This window comes from Grus americana, chromosome 5 (assembly GCF_028858705.1).
Source record: "Grus americana isolate bGruAme1 chromosome 5, bGruAme1.mat, whole genome shotgun sequence".
NCBI lineage: Eukaryota > Metazoa > Chordata > Aves > Gruiformes > Gruidae > Grus > Grus americana.
This window is the reverse complement of record NC_072856.1, coordinates 5103078-5126807: the sequence shown is the minus strand read 5'-3', so window position 1 is coordinate 5126807 and position 23730 is coordinate 5103078. Positions and strand designations below refer to the sequence as shown.

General features: G+C 39.1%; 1 protein-coding gene across 2 annotated transcripts in view; it reads right to left on the bottom strand.

Annotated features, from left to right (window-relative positions):
• The window catches only part of NELL1 (neural EGFL like 1), a 291418-nt gene that overhangs the window by 216454 nt on the left and 51234 nt on the right, over positions 1-23730 (bottom strand). For both annotated transcript variants that reach the window (XM_054827828.1, XM_054827829.1), the window contains exons 5-9: positions 14721-14817; positions 8597-8669; positions 8271-8353; positions 2701-2835; positions 1745-1847 (exon numbers count right to left, since the gene is read on the bottom strand). In XM_054827828.1, coding sequence (XP_054683803.1) covers positions 1745-1847; positions 2701-2835; positions 8271-8353; positions 8597-8669; positions 14721-14817 — 491 coding nt within the window. The remainder of the gene's footprint in view (positions 1-1744; positions 1848-2700; positions 2836-8270; positions 8354-8596; positions 8670-14720; positions 14818-23730) is intronic.

Sequence of the window (23730 nt, the reverse complement as noted above, 5' to 3'; positions counted from 1 at the left end):
AAAATTATAGTCTCTTGTCAAATATTAGTTGGAAGGCTAACACAAGATGGCAGGGATCAAAACAGAACCTCCTCATTTTTAAAACTCTTAACATATCAGACATTAGCGCTACTTTGTTCGTTAACCCTCAGCTAAGACAGGAAACTGTTCAATAAACCAGCCATTCAATAATCCGTAGAGACAGCAAATTACAACTGATGATTCTATCAGAGCTAAATAGGAAAAGCATGGAGAAATTAACACCTGCAGTGCGGCTCTTCGGAAAGCCTCAGCAATTACCACTGTCTACCCAAAAGTGACTGACTGTGGCCCTAGCACATCATTCTGTCAAGGAGCTGGCATTTACAATCAATTTCAATCAACTTCCATACATCTCTTCCCATTGACTGACATGCTGAGTTCTCGTCAGAATAACGAGTCAAGTTTGTGCCAATCACTGACAAAAGGCAAGTTTGATTGTTCATCTTTCCATTACAAATAACAGGAACACAGTTTACTCATGAGGATTTACGTTCAATCTACAATTTTGTGCCCTGCAATTCCTTTGTGCCAAATTTTCACCATTGTGCATACATGCATGGCAGCTAAGGCGTGTCAAGGGAAGCATCCAGTTTCACGAAGGAACCTTCTAGAATTTCAATGTTACAAATAAAAATATTTCGAGACAAAAAATACAGGCCAGCGTAACCACTTTACCACCACCCAAGTAGTCTATTCATAAACATCTTTTATTAAGCAGGATAGTCATGCCAACATATCGCTGAGAGAAAAGAGGTGACATGAGTAAACATGAGCGAGTGCAAGATCACAGGTAAAGGACGTTTGTGCATGGGACTAATGAGTTCAGTGACTGAAGAAAGGTGACAGAATGCTAAAAAGCGTTATTACTTTCCTAATAAATCTTAAAATAATTCAACATCCCTGTCTTATGAATTATTGAAAAACTCATAGATGAAGTTTACTATTCTCCAAGAACAGAAGGGCAGAAACAAAAAAAAAAAAAAAACCACACACACACAAACACACACCCCCCCCCCAAAAAAAAAAAAAAAAGATAATTTGTGCTTCTTAGGGTAAGACTGGCATCAGTATTCAGCTAAAATTTCTGTATAAAAATTGTCTTTGTCCCTCGTGCTACCATTAAGGCAACAAATATTGAATAGTCTTTCTAGGAATGTTACTTATAGCTTTCATTTCCAGAAGGAGGAACTGAAAGCTGACAATAACATTGGTCACAACATTTACTTTCTTCTCATAAATTTATTTTGTAATTAATTACACCAAACTATCACTCCACACAGTGATACTAACTCAAGGTCTGAAATTCTGTCCTGTTTATTTTAAAGAACAATCTTCCAACTGAACATAAAAGATAGGCAAAAAGATAACAGCTCAGTTTATTACTCATCGCTACAGAAAGTTCAGATCGTAGGCTTGATGCTTCTCAACATCAGCAGGAGATACAAGCTGAAGCCAAGTAAGGCTTCCCAGTCCCAAACAAGCAGATGATTTTTTTTTTTTTTACATTGACAATAGGTGAAAAGATAATCTCTAGAAGTTTGCAGTACTTGTTCATTTCTCAGCAATTACTTATTTTCTTCTTAAATCAAGTTGGCCACTGTGACTCACATTACCTGAATTACCAAGACCTATGAAAGTCATTATAAAATGCACCTGCTTTCCAGACAACTTTAACTCTGCTTAAATAGAGAACGAAACGAAAAGGTCCGTGCAATATACTTACCCTTGCATATTTTGCAGCACTGGTTTTCCACATGCACTGGGAGAGCATCAGGGGGACAATCAAGAGGGGGACAGGACATCCTTCGGCACTCCACAACTCCACTCTAAGCAAAAGTTTTTAAGACAAAATTCAAATACGACTGTTGTAAATAGTGAGTATTTTATACAAAACACAGAAGACAGAAAACTACTTAAATGAAAATAGCATTGTAGATTACAGAACCATCCTTCAGTAACAAGTTTAATCCTACCTAACTACAAACTGGAATTAAAATGCATCTGAAGGTGAATCACTCCATTTCGATATATATTACTGGTTTTACCCCACTTCCCCTGGGCACAGCACATTAAAGTGGAAAACCTAAGCCCATCTTTACAAGAACATAAGCATCACTTTCTGTACACTGTGCCAATCATCTCTGAGATTTTTAACAATCAGTTTTCTATTTTCTTGAGCAAACAAAGACTCTCTTCAGATATTTATCAAATAATTTCAACGAGACAAGATTTACATACTAATTCTCTTCTCTTCCTCGATTTTTCAGAGTGATAAACTCTGAAAACAGAATCGGCATGTTGTTACCATGCAAGATGCAACTAAGCATCCATGAATACTATTAAGATAACGCTTCCTTTCTGAAAAAACTACTGCAGTGAAAACAATTCCAAACCAAACACAGACAGTGCCATACTTTCACCCCAAAACTATAAAGTCCTCATAGATATAATTAGAACAAATAAGACAGCGTTGTCAAGGGAAAGCAGATTTTATTTATGAAGCTTGCACATAAGCAATGTCAAATTTTTATTTATTTTACCATTTCCCTCCCTATTGTTCATACTGCCACTAGATGCATGCTAAAAATGTAATAATTGTCAGCGTCAACAGTATGTATTCAGGGACCATTTTCGCATTTTAATTAGGTCCCACTCCTTAAACTCTTCAGAAATTCTTACTTTGCAAGTGCAATTCCTGCAGTGATCATCTTCAACCCATGAGTCTTTGTCTCTATAGATCAATCCATTTACTTGACAAGTCTTCTCACAATGACAGTCTTCCAATTGACTCAGTCTTGTTTCTGCATAATTTAACTATAAATGAAAGTAACTGGATGAGATTTCTGCAATTCAAACACATGATTTAAAAAAGCAAATATGAGAAAGCAGTAAACTTATTTTTAGCTGAACCAAGTTTGACTACAACATTCAAAACACTGAACCAGGATGTCAGCAGGTATAAACTAACCCTCCTCCTCGGACTTTGATGGAGCTATCCACGCCGACTGACAACAGTTTATGACTCGTGCAACCATCTCTTGTACTGTAACAAATCCCACTAAGATCCCCTCAGGAATGTCCCGGCACTGCCAAAAGTACACAAACTACAACAGTTTTTTAAAAAAAAATTCTTAATTGCTCATCAATCTGATTACAAGTCAAAAAAGCATGAAGACTGGCAGACTGACTTTTCCTAATCATCCCCATCTCATCGTTTTTAAGCATCAGCCAGACTAATACTTTCTGACTTTTAGAAAGGTCTTAACCTTATAATACCAAGTGAGATTTCGAGGGAAAAGAAAGCATTTCAATTCCGTGTAGTACAAAATATTCCCAGACTGTGAATAATGGAGAAGCCATGCTCCTGGAATAAACCCTCGGCTAGTGGCTAGCTTCTAACACTCCTTGCTGTTCCCATTACCTCCTCAATTCCAATTACTAAAATGCATATCACGAAGCTAAAACTGATGCATCTTTTCCAAGTATTACATCTGCATGCTAGCAATTGCTTTGTTTACCGATGAGATAGTATGCAATAACAAGAGGGGACAACGCTCATTCATGTAGCAGTAGAAAAGGAAAAGGTTTTTTGAACCACCCTCTCCTAAGCCATCCCAGACCTACCTTTCATACAAGGTACCATCTTATCCTCCAGAGAGGAGCAATCCCCGTTTATGCACACTTTGTGCCTAGTGCCATCATCTCTAATCCCTAAGAGCACTCAAAATGACTTTCCCATCTACTAATACTAAAAATAAATACAGACTTAATATTTAGAAGTAAATATGTGCGTTCTTCAGGCCTCAGACTGCCATTGTTCTAAAAATTACCCTGGTGCCAGCTGGATGAGAGTTTCTCAAGGTCTTGATTTTTTTACATTCACATTTGTCCTATGCATATAAGCCATCACACTGAAGGCACTGCAAATAGCAAGGCTACTTCAATCTGGCCCAAAACAAGATGAATGCATACTCTGTTTTATTATAAATATCATGCTATTATCCTACATTATAGGTTACTACATTTTAATAGTAGCAAATTTAAAAAAAAAAAAAGAATTCACAGTGCTATAGTATATTTTACATAATGGCATATACCTGAATTTCATATTTTTCCATCCTCTAAAATTCCATCTACTTTAAATGAAAGTATTCTAATATATCCTTTTTCATTCCTGCCAGTAAAAGAGCAACATATTTAGGGGGAATAAAAAAGAAAAGAAATACTAGGCAAAATTCTGTGTTTGGGTTTTGTTGGGGGGTTTTTTTGTTTTGTTTTTGGTGTTGAGGGGTTTTTTTATTTGTTTTGGTTTTCCTCTGCAGTCTTCATGACAGAAAGCACTGAATAAAAGCTCTTTATTTCTTACGTTGTTATTCTGGGATAATAGGAGATTGATACTCATCTCCCCCAGACTCAGCATGATGTGGTGACTTCAAAACTGCCTTTCACATTTTAGAGACAAAACTATCCTCTTAACTGAGCTGCTTGTTTTCAGCAGTGAGCCTTTTCAGGTCATTACATTTAGTTGTTATATTTACAGTATATAAAATATAATCAGTTTTGTTAAAAAGGTGTTTGATTTGTCTTACACTTTTTTTTTTTTAATGAACATTCCCATGTAAATGGGCTACAAAAATTATAAAAAGAAAGGACCTGACAAATACGCAGATTTCGAAGTGGTACTTGATATTGTCCTTTGTCTGTCCTAGAAATTACTCCCTAGGAAAAAAAAAACCCTCTAAGACAATAAATATTTTCAATTTATTAATTTTTTCTGTCATTTGCGTTATCTTGATAAATTTTATTCACTTAAAAAACATTTACCTCCTCTTCTAAGAAATATCTTTAATCACAGCAGAGCAATCAAGCAGCTCACCAGAAGCAGGCACACAACCACAAACCCTCCAACACAGAGAGGTCATTGGCTATACCACAGCCCACAGAATTTGTTCAGCAACAACTTTTAACTGTTACCTGCTATACTAGGGTGACTAGAAACATTGTTTCTAAACTTCAAGCCTGAATTGAAACATTTCTGTTGAGCTCAATAAAACAATGAATTCCTTAAAATTACCTGAAATATTCTTCCAAATGTTGCCAAAAGCACGCAACTAGATTTGTTGAATGTTTAAAACATCAGAAGAAAATTCTCAAGCTTCAAACATTTTTTAGGTTATGAATGGAAATAAATTAATGAGGGAGAAGCCCACAACATATCAAACATTTTCCATATACCAATCAAATCCTAAGTTCTTAACATTCAGGAATATTTATCTAGCTATTATTTACAAAACTTATTTAGCACTTCCCTTGCTTCTCCTCTGCCCATACAAATAACTGAGAGATGACAACCTTCTGTTAAAAATGTACTGTTTCTGGCAAAATTAATAACAAAAATACCTAAAACCCCCAAAACTATCAAAATTTACACAAAAAAGTGTTACTTGTAAAAGTATTCATAGCCATATAAATCCATGATGTAATCAAACCAGATTAAGTAGCCCATCAATGAACTCAAGCGCTTGATTTTTCTGGGGTTTAATCAAATTCAAGCTTCAACCTTTCTGACCTCAACCAAGGAAAGATTCAGTAGAAAGTTTTGTGCTGGAAGTCTTCATGTAACAAGCACATCTGGATACAAAGCACACTCTAGTGTGGGCCCATAATTTACCAAAAAGAAATTATATTCCACTCCAAGAAATGCAGGAGATGCCCAGACTGATTTCAGTAGACTGTTCAAGTTGCATGAATTATTTTAGACAGTATATTTAAAGAAGAACCAACAGTATTGCAGCCCAGCAGTTGGGAATGCTGAAATATAACAGGATCCTTTTCTCCTGCAGTAAATTAACATTTTAGCCAGATTTCTAACACACTGTCTATGATGGCTCTCTATTTAAGGACACAAGATTAAATCAATTAAACATATATACCAGAAAGATGCAGAATTCAAATGATGACAAAAATAAGATAGACTTTAAAAGCTAGCATTTATTCGTCTTTCAAAGCTATGTCTTTAGAAGACATAGGTAGGAAGAGGACATAATGGTGGTTAGCTTGTTACAGGTCATGAACGAACGCTCCTGTACGTAGCACTCCATGACAATCTGCTATAGGCAGTGCTGCTGGGCCCCTTATACAGCCCCCGCGTCCCATCCCGAGCCACACCTAGACTCGTGGGACCCTGAGGTAAACCCCAAGCAAAAGGGTACTCTCTCCTCCTGTCTACGTACTGCGTAATTTGCACTGCTACCAAAATTACTGGAGCCTAAAGCCGCTAGCCTGATGTTTTCTTCCCAGACAAGCCCTGGTCTGGATCTTCATAGTTTTACGTTACGTAAACTGCACGTACACATTCATTGCAAATGACATTCGCTGGTCTATTCAATGCTGTAATACAGTTGTAGCCAAACAGAAATTGAGGGAGAAACTGAAATCCTAGATATAGCGCAGCCTCAAAGCAACAACTAGACATCAAACCATGGGGCCCACTTTTCCAAAACATCATGTCCATGCTCTGCATCTCTTGGTGTAGGGCCAGGTGCTGGGGTTCATTGCTCATGTACATTAGCAAGCCGTTCTCTGATCTCCCTCCCTGCCAAACAGGAGGTCGGCAGGCAGCTGCACAGCCCTTCTAAGCCCTGCTCTTTGCCTTGCCATACATCATCCCCATATGGTATACTCGCATCTACATTAGTACTGCTTGTGGCTATTGACCTCTAGGACTGAAAAGGCAGATATAAACCTTAATGTTTCCTTCAAATCCCTCCATTTTTAACTTGCATTTGTCTACCAAATTCATTTCCTTTCCTGCTGCATGCAATTTTCCTGGACAACAGTATTTCTCTAACTGCACCGAAATAGTACACTGCTATAACAGAAAAGGAACTCGCAATGAAGGATTATCCCAGCACCACTTTATGTAAGCACAGAGTCCTTGCAGTACAAATACTGTGTTATTTGCTTCCCCTCGTAAAGTACTAGCAAGCAAAAATACAATTAACAGCAGAGAAAGCAAGTTAGTCAGTACAGTGCATAATTGGAACTTGCTCATACCACCAGCAGGGCTCAAAATAATTGCCTTCCTTTCACAGTATAAGCGGCAAACTGAACTAAAAGCTTCACATTTCGCATTTGGAGTCAGCCTGTCCAAAGCATGTCAGCTGAGTAAGTGGATTGTCAGTATAATGCGCACACTCTCTAAAAAAAAAGTTTCCACTTTCCTATTAGGAAGGAAGAGAACACTTAAAGGCAGCACAGTAACAAGTATAATTCTTTTATGCTAGTAGCACTACTATGCAAATCCTATTTTCAAAATTTCTGTTCAGTGACTACACTGAGATTAAAGGCATCTACAGGTTGGTTGTAGTTGCACTTAAATCCATAAGTAATTAGCACATAAGTGCTGTTTCAGATGAGACAATTAATTGCCTTTTGCCACAGACCCGATTGTTCAGCAACGTTAACCTCAAAAAAAGCTTCACAGATTGACCTTTAACATACACCAGGGGTTCAGTCACCTCTAAAAAACAGCTTCCTATCCCGAAACTTCACCACAGCCTTAGCTGAAGGGCCTTGGCTAACAGAGGTTGACTGTGCAGCGTGGGAGCAGAGCTGAAAGAAAATCGCCAAAATCCCAAACAAAAAAACCCACTATAGTTTCCCATTCATCCTACTCGGAGAAAGAGAAAAAAAAAAAATGCATACACCACACCACCTGGAGCTGGGTTAACTTTTACACTGTAAAAACCATTGATCAAAGGTGATGTCGAGAGCAGCACAGCCAGCAGCTTCACAGGCATTTCCATTTTGGGCCCTCATTTCAATTCCCAGGAAGGAGACTACACCAGTCCTGAAGACTTCACAGGACTTCCCACAGGCAAACACGCACCCTCTGACAGCATCGCATGGTGAGGAAATTGTTGAGGGATTTCACTCCTTTGTTTCTGCATTTATCCCTCAGCATGAAGAGGGAAACCATGCTAAGGCTTCTTACAAAAATCAGACCCTGGGCATTTTGTCACTATCTTACAAATAATAAGGCAGACAATAGAAGCTGTATAAGGCTTAAGTGACATCTGTGAAGCTAGATCCGTAAGTCCGCTGCAGACAGGGCTACTAGCAGGAGGAGGGAAGAAAATATGAGTCTACCATGAAAATGCAGAATAATTGCAAAAGGAATAAATATTTTCGTGTTGCTCTTAGCACAGAAGGAAACGGGCAATTGACAAAGAAGCTTAGGTACCTACTTTTGCAGTCATTTTTGCCAGGAGTTCTTGCAAATCCATGATTCCTTGCACCAGACTTAAGAAATCACTGCAGGTCGGGCATGCTCAATAAAGGAAGAGTAAAAAGAAACAGAAGAGAAGGAAAGACACAATAACCCATAAATAACCAACAGTATATCAGACTTGATTTATCTGAACATAAAATGCAATCTGTTTACACAGTATTTTTGCCTTCTGGAAGTCAGCACATGCAAAAATGACAAGACTGAAAATATTATTTTTAAAACAAAGAAGCAATTTGTATAAAAAAAATCTAAAATAGAGAAAATAAAGAAATTGCTACTTACTGCGATTCAGATTAGGACACTGCATTATATATCCATTAGGTATAAAGATGACTTTCACATCTTGAATAACACCCTTTGTAAAAGAAGAGAAAACTGGTAATACAGATTACAAGTATTCACTTAGATCTGTACAAGTTGTTTCACCTGTCATTTCTTAAGTGGGTACAAAAAATTGACCGGCTCACTCTCCTCATGAGGAAAATAACTGAAGATGGACAAGATATAACAACTCCTCCCATCTTCCTGTGTGTTTGGATATTAATTTTCATAAAACACAGAAATAATACCGCTTTGTCCTTTGCCATCGCCAAATATAAGCTGCTTAAATGTCTTAAAATGGGACGAGACTGGTAAAAAAGCAGTGGAAGCTGCTTTATCCATTATTCAAGCCTATGACACACTTTTCCAAAAGACAAAAAGAAAACGCAGCAATACTCTTTAGTGATTTAGCCAAATAAGACTGTGAAATCAAACATTATGAAGTATATAGTGCAAGAGGTGAGAGCCTACACTTCAGTTGTTTGGTTTAGTTTAGCCTACTAGCTTTGCATCTCAACGGGCAGTTCATGTAATTGTTAGATGTAATCAGTTCGAATTAAATCCTCTCTCTAACCCAGACAGATGGAAAGATCCCCTGTGCAGAACTGGCAGAAATCAGGACTCCAAGGTCAGAGCCAGCTAGTGCAGGTTGCATGAGGCCCGGAAACTGAACCGGGCAGGACAGGAGAGAGGAAGGACCAAAAGGTCCAGTACCAACTGCAACTTCTGTTGTGCCTGACTTGCAAGGATATCCCTGTCGGAAGCAGCACACACAAAGGGTTGCCCCAGTATCCCTGCGCACCTGGGTCCTGAAGAATCCTAGATCCTTCAAATAGCCTAGAAAATGCTGAAGCTTGCGTTTGCTCTTTTAAGCTCAGTACAAAGGTCTTGCTCCATCTTTGACTGTGTAACATACTTACTCCACAAGATCCACTAGCTTTAATAATGTCACGGTTACTAAGGGAGAGGAGCAAGGGAAAACAAGGGACTTCTGGTGCTGCTATTTGCTGACTGTTAATCAGATGTTGTGACATGGCTCTATCTCCTCCCAGACACAGAAAAATTTCTTTAATTTGACAGAAAATTTATCCTTGCAGCAGTTGTTATCTACTTAAATTACTGATTTGATAGAATACTAGAATGGTTTGGGTTGGAAAGGAACTTAAAGATCATCTAGTTCCAACCCCCCTGCCATGGGCAGGGACACCCTCCGCTAGACCAGGTTACCCAAAGCCTCATCCAACCTGGTTATAAGACTATGTTTTAATTTTCAGTTAAATTGCAATAGAGCAAATTTTGCAGACCAAGGACCTGGTCACTTGCTCAAATCGTTGAGCTCCATCCGTAAATAGAACATAGGCCTCAGATAGCCCTTGAGGCCTGGAAAGTACAGTAAGTAACATTTAACATTTATGCTAAAACAGCAGAAGGCAATCAGCAAGTATCATTTCCTGCTTACTGTTTCATGATCAAATATTAACTGAAAATATTAATAGACATAATCAGATCACACTGTCTTTCTTGCAGAAGTATATACATTTATTAACCTTTTCATCTAAGAGAATAATGAAACCATCATAATAATGAGAAGTAATACTGTCACTGGAAATGGAACATCCTGAAAGCCATTTTACATACTTTCTGCTGGCAGTCATCAGCGAGAATTAGGTGAGGCACAAAAATATATTTCAATGCTTAAGCCTCCCCAGCTCAGCTAAGAGTAAATGAGATTACAAAGTTTCACCAGACCATATCGCACAGCTAACAAGACATCATCCAGAGCAAAGTGATAAGACTTTTTCCTCAGCCTTTTTTTAAAAAAGTGCATATTGAACTTCAAATATGTTTGCTGCATCAGAGCCCCACCGCTCAATTGTCTTTTGGATAGATTTTCATTTAAATACAAGCTGAAGAGGAAACACAACTAATTTTTGTGTCCTGTGAATGCATGTTACCATGGAGAAACATATGAACTTCAAGTCACCAATATAGATGCCTTCTAAATCTATAAACTTCTGAAGCAGAATTAATACAATCAAATATAGAAGTAAACATTCAAAGAGCAGAAATTTTGCTGATGTATTTTTTTTAATAGAAAGACTTCATTATAGGCAAACACTTATTACAGCCGTAATTATTCTAAGACATATGAACGAACTTGGACTATTCTTCCTTCAGCATTAAGTCTAGGTTGCTGGGAGCTTTCTATGACCACAGCCAGAAGGAAAATTAAGCACGCACAGCTCCCCAGGGGAAGCCCAGGGCCCTGGTTCACCTTTGGCAAAGGGTGGAGTTCTTCAGTGTACATTCTGTGAAAGAACATCAGGATTTGGCCTTGACAGGGAGATGTCAGTGGTCAAAATCTTCCCGGTTTTTCTCTTCCCAAGCAGCCATCACCTTTACGTTATTATTAAAGCATTTGGCTAATTAAAACCAAAGCTTCAGTTAAGCATAAGGACTCACTAGCTTGAAGAGCCTTCCTCTGTGCAGGCAGATTACCAGCTACAAGATTAAATTCAAGCCTGCAGCACTAAATATCAAGCCCATCCCATGAGGATGTAATACAAAAGCCCTGTTTATTGCACTTCTCATGTCTCTATTAAATAGAGAACTCCTCCCACATCCTGTACAAAGGCTCATATATTCCATGAGCTCTCCCCTTCTGCATTTACATTTCCTCCATCGCTTTTCACCCTCTTTAAAACCTACTTCTCCCACAGAGATAATGCGTGCCACACAGCTGTGCAAGTTGCATCAGCCAGGGCTGGTGAAAGGCCCTGCACGGAGGTACCAGCAGACGTGCCCGAAACCCTGTGCCTAGGCAATGCTACGCCAACGCCACTAGATCTCCACTAGATCAGCACTGTGCTCCTCTACGCAAGGCAGGCATGCCCCATGCCAAGCGCTTGAACAACTGCCCTTGGCACTGTATTTACCTCACCTCGGTCTGTACAACCGAGATGAAAACAAATACAGAGGCCCAAGTACACATGTGATGCTATGCAGTAAAAATACCAACACACTTCTCAAGCACCTACTGTACAATCCCCAGACAGGGAGCAGGATCAATAGAGCCTGCTATAGCAGATATGAAAATTACAGTCTTTCGACATGAATCACCTAGTCAGCAATGCATTAATAAGCTCATTTCTACAGCAGCTCTTTGGAGGAAGCCTTAGGGGGAAGGGTTCTCCCCAGCTATAAAATGAATTTTGCAGATAATTCTGATCCTGACAGCAATCAGATCCATCCTAGAGTGAGGGTTCCCCGGGTGTCTGGTATCACCCTCTTCCTCCTTTCAGTTGCATTTACTTTGGTTTCCTGATCTGATTATAACAGTACTCTTTAGCCCTAAAACAAATCCTGCTTTTGGGCCACACAAAGAAATCTGAAGAGTCAGCATGTATTTTTCAAAGGAAGTAATTCATGAAATTCCCTTCAAAGCAAACAGACAAAGCTACCTTAAGTCTGCTCCGCATTTGCTCCTGCCACTGCTGTGCTAAAACCATTCCCTCTTATCTGAACTCCAAATGCTTAGTCATTAGCAGGTACGTTACAACTAGTAAGAGATACTAGTTGTAAGTGGCAAGGCTTTGACTCCCTTGATTATGCCACAGAGCACTTCATTCCACAGACTGTCAAATAATCACTGTACGTAAGGATGTGGAACAAAAACATAAATAAGAAAAATGGCAGCAACTGGCCACAGTGACTTGTGAATATCATATCCCCTCCTTCCTTCCTCTTCAATACACTCAAGAATTACGATAGGCATGAGAATGGCCCAAAATGTGCTTTAGTGCTATTCGTTTATGGAGACACGACAATTAACTAACTATCATGAAAGTAAGAAAATTTCTGGAATGGCGAAGATCACACTCAGTGCTTTTTGTTACATACATTATCATGGTTCCAACACATACAAAAATGCTAATTCTTTTTTAACGCTCTTATTTCCCTGCAGATCTCTGTTTACATTAAGGAAAATAGATCTATTTTTTAATATGCTAAAACAGTGAAACAAATTGCTCTGAAAAAGAAAGGGAGGTCCTGCTGAGCATGTAAATATATGGAAAGAGATGTGTGCTCTTTATAAACTGGCAAAATCCCAAGTTTTTGCAATGAGTAACATTAAAAAAAGTAAGATTTCTGAAACTCTCAAGCAGGATTAAAAAAATACAAGCAATTATATTTGTGCCCTGAAGAAAGTTAGTAAAATATTCAAGCATGCATAAAGCAAAGTAAGGCACTTGTCGGCTTTCATTATGATCAATAAAAACTGTCAGTTCATTAGCATATCATTAGCTACCCTGCTGTTTCCAAAGTGTTAACGCGTAGAAATATTAATTTACAAACATATAATATCCCAGAGTTCTGAAGCTCTGACTGCCTGCATAAAATACGAATTTAAGATGGGCGAATCCAATATAACTTCTTTTTTTTCCGATGTAGCTATAAACATATGTTTACCATCTGTGGAATTATGGGAAGCAGCTGAGGTAAAAAAACAACAGCTGTAGAATAAAATAATACTATCAATTTCACTTCACAGTGACAGCTCAGCTGCTGGAGGATGAAATGCACTTTAGGTTCAGAGGAACTCTCGGACCGTAATTTAAGTTAAAAATTAGCTTCTACCTCTGTTTCACAATTAAAATTATTAGTTGCTATGCTTAAATAATTTTAGCATAAAAAAATTTTCCTAGCTTGTTGAAATCTGGGGACTTCGAGGAGAGGTCCTCAGGAAAACAGCAACTTGTAAAATTGTCTTATGAACTGACAGCTTCAAAGGGAAACCGAGTGGGTGGTAAATCACCTTGGCAACAAATCCATGCCAATATAGAGGATAGGCAGATTGGTCTATCACTGACTATACACTCTTTCACTGATAAACACTTGCACCGTGGCTTGTTACCCAAAACTTGAACAAATATCCAAAACTTTCCTGTAGCTTGCTTACAAAGCAAAAGAATTATTTTTAAGGTGGAGGGGGTGGGTTTCGTTTGTGGGTGGATTTTGCTTGTTGCTTGGTTCAGCAGTTCAGCCTCAACCAGAAAATCATACAGCCTCACCAGGGGCCAAAAAAATTGATGAAAGAACACATGCAGGGAGGGCTTGTGAAGTTGTAGGTCATTTCTCTGTCCTTTGCAATTTTGGAAATACATCGTCATCAATTGAATCTGAAATATATCGCCATTACTTGACTCTTCTTTTTCATCTGTAAAGTTCCTCATGCCCCTACTGGTCTACTCAGTGATGACGTCTTCGGGAGCCTCATAAATGGAAAAAGACAGGCTTTCCGGCTAGAAGGTAGGAGCAACCTGAGTCCTACCAGCTAGCCAGCCTTTCAGCCTGGGCTGTTTGGAAGCAATGGAAGCTCCGATGGACAAAGAACATGAACAAAACCTGGTGGCCCACTACTCACTCTCTGTTGAGAAATACAGTGACACACTCAGTTGAGAAGAATAGAAAGGAAGGTACTCCAGGAACAGAAAAATCTACTGTTTTGCAGCAAGGCAAATGCAGTGCATACAATAGCTAGTATCTGCCAAAGCCAGAAGGATCACAGACCTTCTCTGCTCTAGAAGTCAGTGCTGACAAGGGCAAACAAGGAAGAGCCAGGGCAGGCAAACAGCAGAAGGGTGAGAGGATTCAGCATATGAAATCGAGGAGGAAATGGCCTCAGAGGGTGATTAAGAGCACCACTGTCTGGCCAGGAGGTCACAACCTTCCTGTTGTTTCAGGAAGGTTTAAAGATGAAAACCAAGAATAGACTCTTACGCTGCCTCCACAGTCTCCTTCTGTCCCCAGGAGTTGCAAGGCAGGCCACAGCAGGTAGGTAGGAAGGTAACGAAACCAAACAAAACCTTCAAATACTGGGCACTGCAGTCAGTGACTACGATACTCTTACCTTGCAGGAAGAGACCCTTTTCTCTAAGTGTTGGACCTAATTCAAATCCCAAGTCCACAGCTTCTACTAAAACTCATACAAATCATATTTCAGGAGTGTAAGACAACTAATCAGAAATATCTTTTTGATTATTTATTAATTTCCTTCTTCATGTGCCGTTTCATATCTGCTTACCTTGAAGAAACCATGTTTTCTGTTTCTCTGTCCAAGCCATAAATTGCTTTCAGGTGTCAAATTTGTTTCTGGGGGATCAACGATACGTTCATAAATCCTGTAGAGGGAATACATTGCCATTACTTGAATCCTCTTTTTCCTCTGAAAAATTCCTAGTCAAAAATCAGTTAACAAGAAAAAAAATTCTTTAAACGCAATATTTATCATTGATAGTTTCGAAGGTTTATTACAACTTTAAAAGAAAAAAAAACAGGAAAAAAATAACTATTAAAATCACTAAAATTAAAACTTCCCTTGTGCAACTGTGCAGCATTAGGCTGAACAAACACAATGCCAGAACCAACCACAGTAGGGAAAACAATAAAATGGGACCATTCTAGCCTAGAGGTCTCCTTCAGACTCAACTACTCCTTCTGGAGAAAAAGTACAATCACAAACAAGATCCAACCAGAGAGACAACCCTTTGAGACTTTCAGATTGTTTAGAATTTTGAATAGACTTCACAAAGAAACTATTCTACCTCTACTCCCATGGCCTTTTTGTCTCTACGTTTGTGTTATTCACCCCTGCACTTGGACTTTTCATTTTATTCACTTCTGCCCTGTTTGCTGCTGTTATTGAATTCACTTGGCCTGGGTGTTCACACGTGCTGCCGCTACGGCACATACAGCTTGCCGAGGTCACTGGCACAGCTCTGGTTCAGAATGGGACCTCTTTCTATATGTTTGCTCCCCAGCACTACAGGGACAATTTCTTGGTTATTCTTTAAGGAACTAGAAATAATAGCAATAAAAATAACAATGACAACAAGTAACACGAGGTCCATAAGCAAACTTTACGTACTGCATAAACTTGCACATGAATGCAGTAATCTACATACCAAATTTCTAAAATTAATTCATGAAAAATTGCTGCAACACAGCATTTTTAAATTCACAAAAATAAGTATCTGGAGTTTTAAAAAAGCTTTGCTTGGGTTTTTTATTTGTTTAGTTTTTAGGAAAGCTGTAATGAGTTTCCATAACACCTTTTTCAGAAACTCAGACCACTACACCAATGATATCATTGTTTTAGAATATGAAAAATTCAAGACCAAAGTTACTGACCCTGGATTCTCATATTGCCATGTCACATCGGTGGGAGCCATGAACTTACTGCTTCATAACAAAACCAGCATGCTTAATAAGGATTATTGAGAAGATGATGAAATATATTTCCATTACTATCCAGCTCACAGGGAGTATGTATTGCTGTGCAATCACACCAGTGTGACAGCCAATAGAAAAGTCTCTGAATATGTCCAGACCTGAGGCTTAAAGCAGTGAAATTATCTGTATGTTTTTAAAACAAACATGAAAAGTAAACACCAAAGAAAAATACAAGTCAATCAACACAACTCATTGCACAGTTATCTTCCCATTTACACTCCAAGTGTTTCTAGCACAGGCTGACCAAGTAGAATGATTGATTTTCGTGTTGTAAGTTGCCACATGAATTGGTTTGTGTGGCAAGGCTTTGGTAGCAGGGGGCTGCAGCGGGGGGCTTCTGTGAGAACCTGCTGTGTCTGAGAGAGCCAACGCCAGCTGGCTCCAAGAAGGACCTGCTGCTGGCCAAAGCCAAGCCAATCAGTGACAATGGTAGCACCTCCATGATAACATATTTAAGAAAGGGTAAAAAACTGCGGCACAACAGCGGCTGGAAGAGAGGAGTGAGAATATGTGAGAGGAACAACTCTGCAGACCCCCAGGTCAGTGAAGAAAGAGGGGGAGGAGGTAATCTAGGCACTGGAGCAGAGATTCCCCTGTGGCCCATGGAAAAGACCATGGTGAGGCAGGCTGTCCCCCTGCAACCCTGAGGTCCACAGTGGAGCAGATATCCACCTGCAGCCCGTGGAGGACCCCACGCCACAGCAGGTACCTGAAGGAGGCTCTGACCCCATGGGAAGCTCACGCTGGCTCCTGGCAGAACCTGCGATCCCATGGAAAGAGAAGCCCACGCTGGAGCAGGTTTGCTGGCAGGACTTGTGACCCCATGGTGGACCCACGCTGGAGCAGTCTGTTCCTGAAGGTCTGCACCCCGTGGAAAGTACCCACGCTGGAGCAGTTGGTAAAGAACTGCAGACCATGGGAAGGACTCACACTGGAGTTGTTCATGGAGAACTGTCTCCTGTGGGTTGGGCCCCACGCTGGAGCAGGGGAAGAGTACGAGGAGGAAGGAGTGGCAGAGAAGACAGATGATGAACTGACCACAGCCGCCATTCCTCATCTTCCTGTGCTGTTTGGGGGGAGGAGGTAGAGAAAATTGGGAGTGCAGTTGAGCCTGGGAAGAAGAGGGGGGGAGGGGGCGCGGTATTTAAGATTTGGTTTTATTTCTCATTACCCTACTCTGATTTGATTGGCAATAAATTCCATTAATTTCATCAAGTCTCTTGCCCATGACAGTAATTCGTGAGTGATCTCCCTGTCCTTATCTTGACCTATGAGCCTTTCACTATATTTTTCTCTCCCTTGTTCAGCTGAGGAGGGGGAGTGATAAAGCAGCATGGTGGTCACATGGTGTCCAGCCAAGGTCAAAGACCACCATACCACGTTATTGAAAATTCATATATTTGCAGAGGCCTAGTATTAAAGAACTTCAAGAAAGCTCTATGAAGTTTTTTCATGTCAAGTACAGAGAGTCACATATCCCACCTACTTTTGCTTATCCAGAAAAGAAGGAAACCATTTGTCAAAGCCAAATGGAAGCAATCTAAAAAACTAGAGACAAACTTACTATTTCCTTAAAAAGAAACACCAACAAAAATCTCAAACCTAAGAACCAAATAGTTACATGAGAATTCCAGTTTAAGAATGTGAGTACAGGAGTCAGAAGATGGTTTGTAATGCTCATGATTTTATTGCTCAAGTTTATTATAATTATCATCAGCCCTAATTCATCACATTTCATCAACATGATACATTCAAAGCTCAAGGAAATTTCTGCCTCCACCAGCTAATTACTTCTTACTATCTATAAAATTACACACTGAGCTGTTTTACCTGCTCAAACAGCAAAACAAGACGATATTCTTTTAAACCGTGTTTTGAGAATTATAGGAATTTTGCATGCATCATCTCTATCAGTACTTTAAAGTGTAAGTAGGCTCCTTCTGCCAAACCTCATTTGAAGATCTACTCAAATGCAAAACTGCTGCAAGATGCTGAACAAGGAACTGGCATGTTGCTTGAGAAAACCAATCACTGAATTACACTATCACATTAGGAATTTCTCTTTGGATATATAACACATCTTTATTCATGACTTAGGTCAATACTGTCCTCACCGGAAAATTTCTAATCTCGTAAAAAGACTAGTCAATATTGTATAAAGAACCCCATTTCTGCTAACAGACAAAATCCCAGTGCTGACCAGGTTCAACAAGACTACTTATTGAAGAATATTTGATTTTTATTCACCTGGCCTAGTTAAAGTTTATAAAGGAACTCTGCAATATCTATCTGCAATTACATATAACTGACGTTACATATAACTGACTTTATTATACAACAGTTCAACAAAGCAAGCAAAAACAACAAATCAGAGACAAGCTCAAGTAGTTTATCTTGTCTTTTCTGATGACTGAACAAAGACTTTCAACCTGTGTGGAAAAGGCTGTAGCAACCTTTCTTCCAGAGTCTCTTCAGAAAATGCCATTCATAACGCACATGCTCAGGATTCCCCACATTCCTGTACTGTTCTACTCTAATTCCATTTCTGAATAGATGTTTACCTTCAATGAAGGGATTAATTAAAGGTTGGTTTGCGTCTTATTTAATATATGTCTAAGAGCTTGGTTGGTTTTCTTTGTGGATCTGCTGATGGAGTAACAGGCTTAGGATTCAAGAGAAAGCACGAGATGTAGATCAGTCCTTGCTTACCTTCCTATGTAAAAAGAGGTTTCGGTTGACGCTATTTGGTTTGCAAACAATGTGAGCTTACTTTATTACTGTATACTGTCAAACATCAGCAAAAGCACCCCAGCAACCATACTCACATATCACTACCCTTCTAATCCCCTCTACGCTCTTGGGAAATGAAAAGGTCAAAAAGCACATCTGAATTCATAACAGTCAAAAAAAAAAAAAAAGAATCACAAGGAACATGGTTCACGATGTACTACTTATCTAATGAAGAAGAGTTAAAATTGGGGGGGGGGGGGGGAACCCAAACAAACGAGTCCTGCAACTCCTGACAAAAAGTGTGATGCAAAAAAATCCAAGGGACTTCTCCATTAAGGCTGGAAGCTGCTACACAAAGACAACCTGAAACTACGTGGAAGAAGCTTTTGAATCAAAATGAGCCAAGAAACATGATAGCATTACTCACTCTCAATCAGTGGCTTTAATAAAGACGAAAACAAATGTTGTCAAATACCAGTGAAGAGAGTTTCACCAGCTACACGCATTGGCAGCTGAAAGCCAGCAGATCTGAGCCATGTGCAGCTGGAGTAAAGCCAGGAACTGGGCATGTCTCCGGGCTGCCAGGTGCATGTTTTAAGTCATAAGAACATCACAAGTGGTGCAGCATTCCTAAAGCAGGTTTCTGAGAAGGAGAGAGACTTCATGGGTATTGAAGACACTCTGTCCATACAAAATGATTAAGGCGGCACTTGCGCAAATAGTTGGGAACAGGGTTTTACCCAGACATTACGATTGCCCACGTATGTACGCCACTTACAAATCTATCAAATATTACTGATTGGTCAGGTGATTTTTCAGGGGTTTTCTACAATTAAGACAAATCCATAAAGCATGAACATTTTGTGACATATCCCAAAGAGTAATGAGAAAAGTTACTCCTTAAAGGTGAAATTGTCTTATAGCTATTGCTTGTGAAGTAGGAAAAATCCTTGCCCTGCTCCCCTTCCTCTATTGGTTTGCTTTCTGGAAGAAAAGAGGTGTTTTTCAGGCTGAAAAACTACTGTTTCTGAATAAACACAAAAGGATCCTTCTTTTTTTACAGCTTCATTAAGTTTCTGTATCATTCTCATTCCCTTGCTTGATTTTCTGGGCTGAGTTGTGTCACCTTCTATGGCTTTATCCATGCTTGACCAATACTTTGTATTTGACGTATGAATAGCTAAATTATATCCACTACACTTCCAGTTTATGGAGTGCTGGTCTAGAGCTCCTTGGAGATCAGTTTTCAATACATTTGGCTTTGATACCCACACAGAGAAATGCACAATACGCTTCACAAGAACAGAAATGCTTAGAAAGAGGACTCAAGGGAACTGTGGCCTCTAAAATTACTGCAGACTGAATAGCCCCTCCAGCATAAGGAGACCCAGGTCTCTAGGTTAATGGAAGCTCTACTCCATACTTCAGACTTTCAGATTTATGATTACTGCATTCACTTTCCAAGAGAAAGCTTGATTTGCCCCTTTATGCTGACATATTTCAAAGAAGCTAAACCATAAACCTGGAGTCATACAACCGTGAACCAATCCTTCTTTCTTGAAATGTTCATGCTCAGAATAATCACTAACCACTGATCCATTTAGCTAAACACAGTAAGAAAAACACCCGTTAATTGACAAAGACTCATGTATCCTTGTGTTTTGTATCTACACCCCTACCCTACCTGCACACTTTGATTTATTAAGTATTCTTACACAATCCTCGGAAACATCTTTTTCAAGGACGCGTTCCAAACAGGCAACTGTGACATAATGAATACAATATACAGAAAACCAAAAATCTATAAAATAATCAGTGGAATCCTGAAACGAAGTGTATCCTAAATATTTGCGTGCAAATACACAAACACACATCTATCTGTGTAGAGGAAAAGTCTCTCTAGAAATCAAGCTCTGTTGAGACAAGGAGACAGTTGCCTTCCACGCACGCAATCTGAAAATATTTTTATCATCTTTATAATGATCTGGTAAAATAAGGAAATATGCTCATTTTACATGCGTGCAAACTGAAGCACAGAAAGATTAGCCGATTAACCAAGATCATCACAAAGACTGAGTCAGGGAGGGACATGGAATTGTCTCTTGCAGTGAAGAAGATTTCTTACCACAACTTTAACAAGCAAAAGTTAACATTTGGAGAGTATTTCCACTTTTGTGGAGATGCAGCTCTACTTCATACATACAATATTTGCCATGCCAGAAGCATTTTGGAAATAGCCGAAATATTTATCAGAACATGAAAATAAACTTTATGTCTGTTTGCATTAGAATACATCAACCAACATGGACTGATCAGGAGATGCAACTGCCTAAAATTCTGAACAATAAAATAGACCACAACTCCAACAGTTACTACAAAGTAGCACACCATATCATTAAATTTCCAAATTCTTTCGGGTCTAAAATATGAGTAGGTTACTAAAATGGGAAAATGCCTTCTCAAATTTGCAGGCTAGATAGGAACCAGAGAGATTTCTTTTATCAGCAATACGATTAAGAAACAAATAGCTGCAGCCTAAATATTCCTGTGGCTGAAACTCGTTTCTCAGTCCCTGGTCTCTATTGATCCCAGAACAGGCTTTTTTGTTCCCGATATGGCTGTCACAGTTTCATGAAGCTATAAATTTCCATGTAGCCACCAGGTGTTGAATTCATCACACCCAATTTTAGATGTCTCAAAAGTTTACACCTACAGTGGAGCTAGTCCTCTAGACTCACATATTTAATGAAGAGACATAAGTGTTTCTAGGGTGTGATGCACCTTACAGTAAATGAATCACACTCTGAAGGCCCCTTCCAATGACTGCATAGGAGCCCTTGCTGACATCAGGGTGAATCATCAAAACAGATTTTTGCAATTCAAAACCTGATCCTCAAAACTGACATTCTCTTGCAACCATTCATTACCCTGCATACATCCATCTGGATCTTCAGATCCTTTAAATAAACTGAAGGGCATGGAGAAGTCACACAAAATAACACATTGTTCATGGCAGAGGCTTTGAATTACTGCTCTCGACTGCTGTAATACAAAGTCAGAGGACAGAGGGAGGTTTCCCCACATTTTGCATCAGTCCTTCTCCCAATCTAATTTGCAGAGGTGTTGACCACCTTGACCACTGTTATCATCTCCAGCTGAGGCTGCAAAAACTCAGTACATCTGAAAAAGCCAATATCAGACCTTCTAACACAGCCCATTGTATAAAACGGGCCACTTCAAAAAGTTTGTCCAACCTGTTTTCTGAATCGCAACTGCATAAAGAAACCAATGATTACATCAGTCTCTAGTTTTAAGATACAATATTGGCATTTGTCTTTACGTCTATTCTTCTGAAGGGGTTAAGAGCTGCTTTTGAAAAGAAATACTGGGATATCTTTACACGTTTGTCTTTCAAACCATTTTCTATATGCTTCCCAATGAAAATGTGTCAATACCAGTGTGATTGGATTTTCTTGATAGTGTTTACAGATAGGATGCATTATTTGACACTCATTCAGTTCTGGAGCAACTTTAACTGAATTATTCATTCAGTTTCCAGTGTTCTGTTTCAGAAAAATAATCTTCCTGAGGGAAATTTTGATTTTTCATGCTATCTCCTCTGTCGTAGTATAGGAGTTCACAATTACTTAACAGAGGAAAGCAATTTAGATTAAAATCTCAGGTTTTGAGGGAAGCCTTTTGTTATTAAATTTTGAATATACAATAGTAACTGCCAACTATTTAATCAAAAGTTATTGTTCAGCTCTGGGAGTAAAAAAAAAAGTGGTTTCCAGAAGTAGTATATGTTAGGCAAAAGACTCAAGAGTGCATGGTCCGTTTTTAAGGTCTCTTCAAACTGTCGCCCAAATGATTTCACCGATTTTCCTGTATAATCATAGAGATAAAGTGAATGTACCCTACTTTTCAGTTTAATTATTCCAACTACAAATGTGCCTTTAAAAATAAAAATGTATTTAAATAAAACGCTATAAACAATCTCTTTTTGTTTTTCAAGAGAAATGTAAATTAACTTTCAAACCTTCTAATAAACAGGAGGAAATTAAACGAATGCAAGTAAAGACGGTTAGAAGACCACATTTCACTGTCAGGGCTGGGGGTTTAATTCTCTACACATAAATTGAAAAAGGGTAAAGTCACAGATATTATCTGCCCACATGGGGCTTTCTTTACAAAACACATTAGGCTTTTCAGTTTCCTACAAAATTATCAATGAATTTTAGCAGTATTTGTTGGGCATTAAACTAAACCCAATCACTGTTATTGATTCAAAGTAGAGGACTGGACCTACTAAATGATATGACATCAGCCACACAAAGGGCACAAATCCATCTTTCTCAGGATACTACACCTGTATGGTATCTTTCACCTGGAAATCCTGAGGTGAATTAAAACACCTTTATAAACAAGGCCAATATTATTAACTTTACTTTGCAAATCACAAAACAGATACAATTGGTTCCTGACTGTAACAGTCTTAAGAGCATCTAAGTCCTAGGCTAACAACCTGTCTACAAGGCTGCAGTGTTCACCCTTCATGTAACAAACACAGCACTCCTGAAAGTGCAAGAAACATGGAAAATAATTTGAGTCAGTCTCTAGGCAGAAAAAGAAATCTGGCCATTTGCTTAGGATTTTCAAAAGTTGTGGAAAAAAAAATTTCAACAAACCATGAGGTCAACTGCATCTTACATGTATCCAGAGCATTTTGCACTTTACTGCACACATGCACTATCCATCATTTTTCATGCAGAAATACAGGATTTTCAGTAACAAGTCACCTAGTTCGATACCCAAATGGTTATTTCACCTTTGGCAACTGCACTGCTTTTGGGTGGGGTAGAGTTAATGTTCATCAAAGCAGCTCATATGGTGCTATATTTTGGATTTGTGACCAAAACAGTGTGGATAACACACCCGTGGTTTAGCTAAAGCTGAGCAGTGCTTACATGGCATCCAGGCCTTTTCTGTTTTTCAGACTGCCCTGCCAGTGAGTGGGCTGGGAACGCACAAAAACTTGAGAGGGGACACAGCTGGGATAGCTGACCCCAACT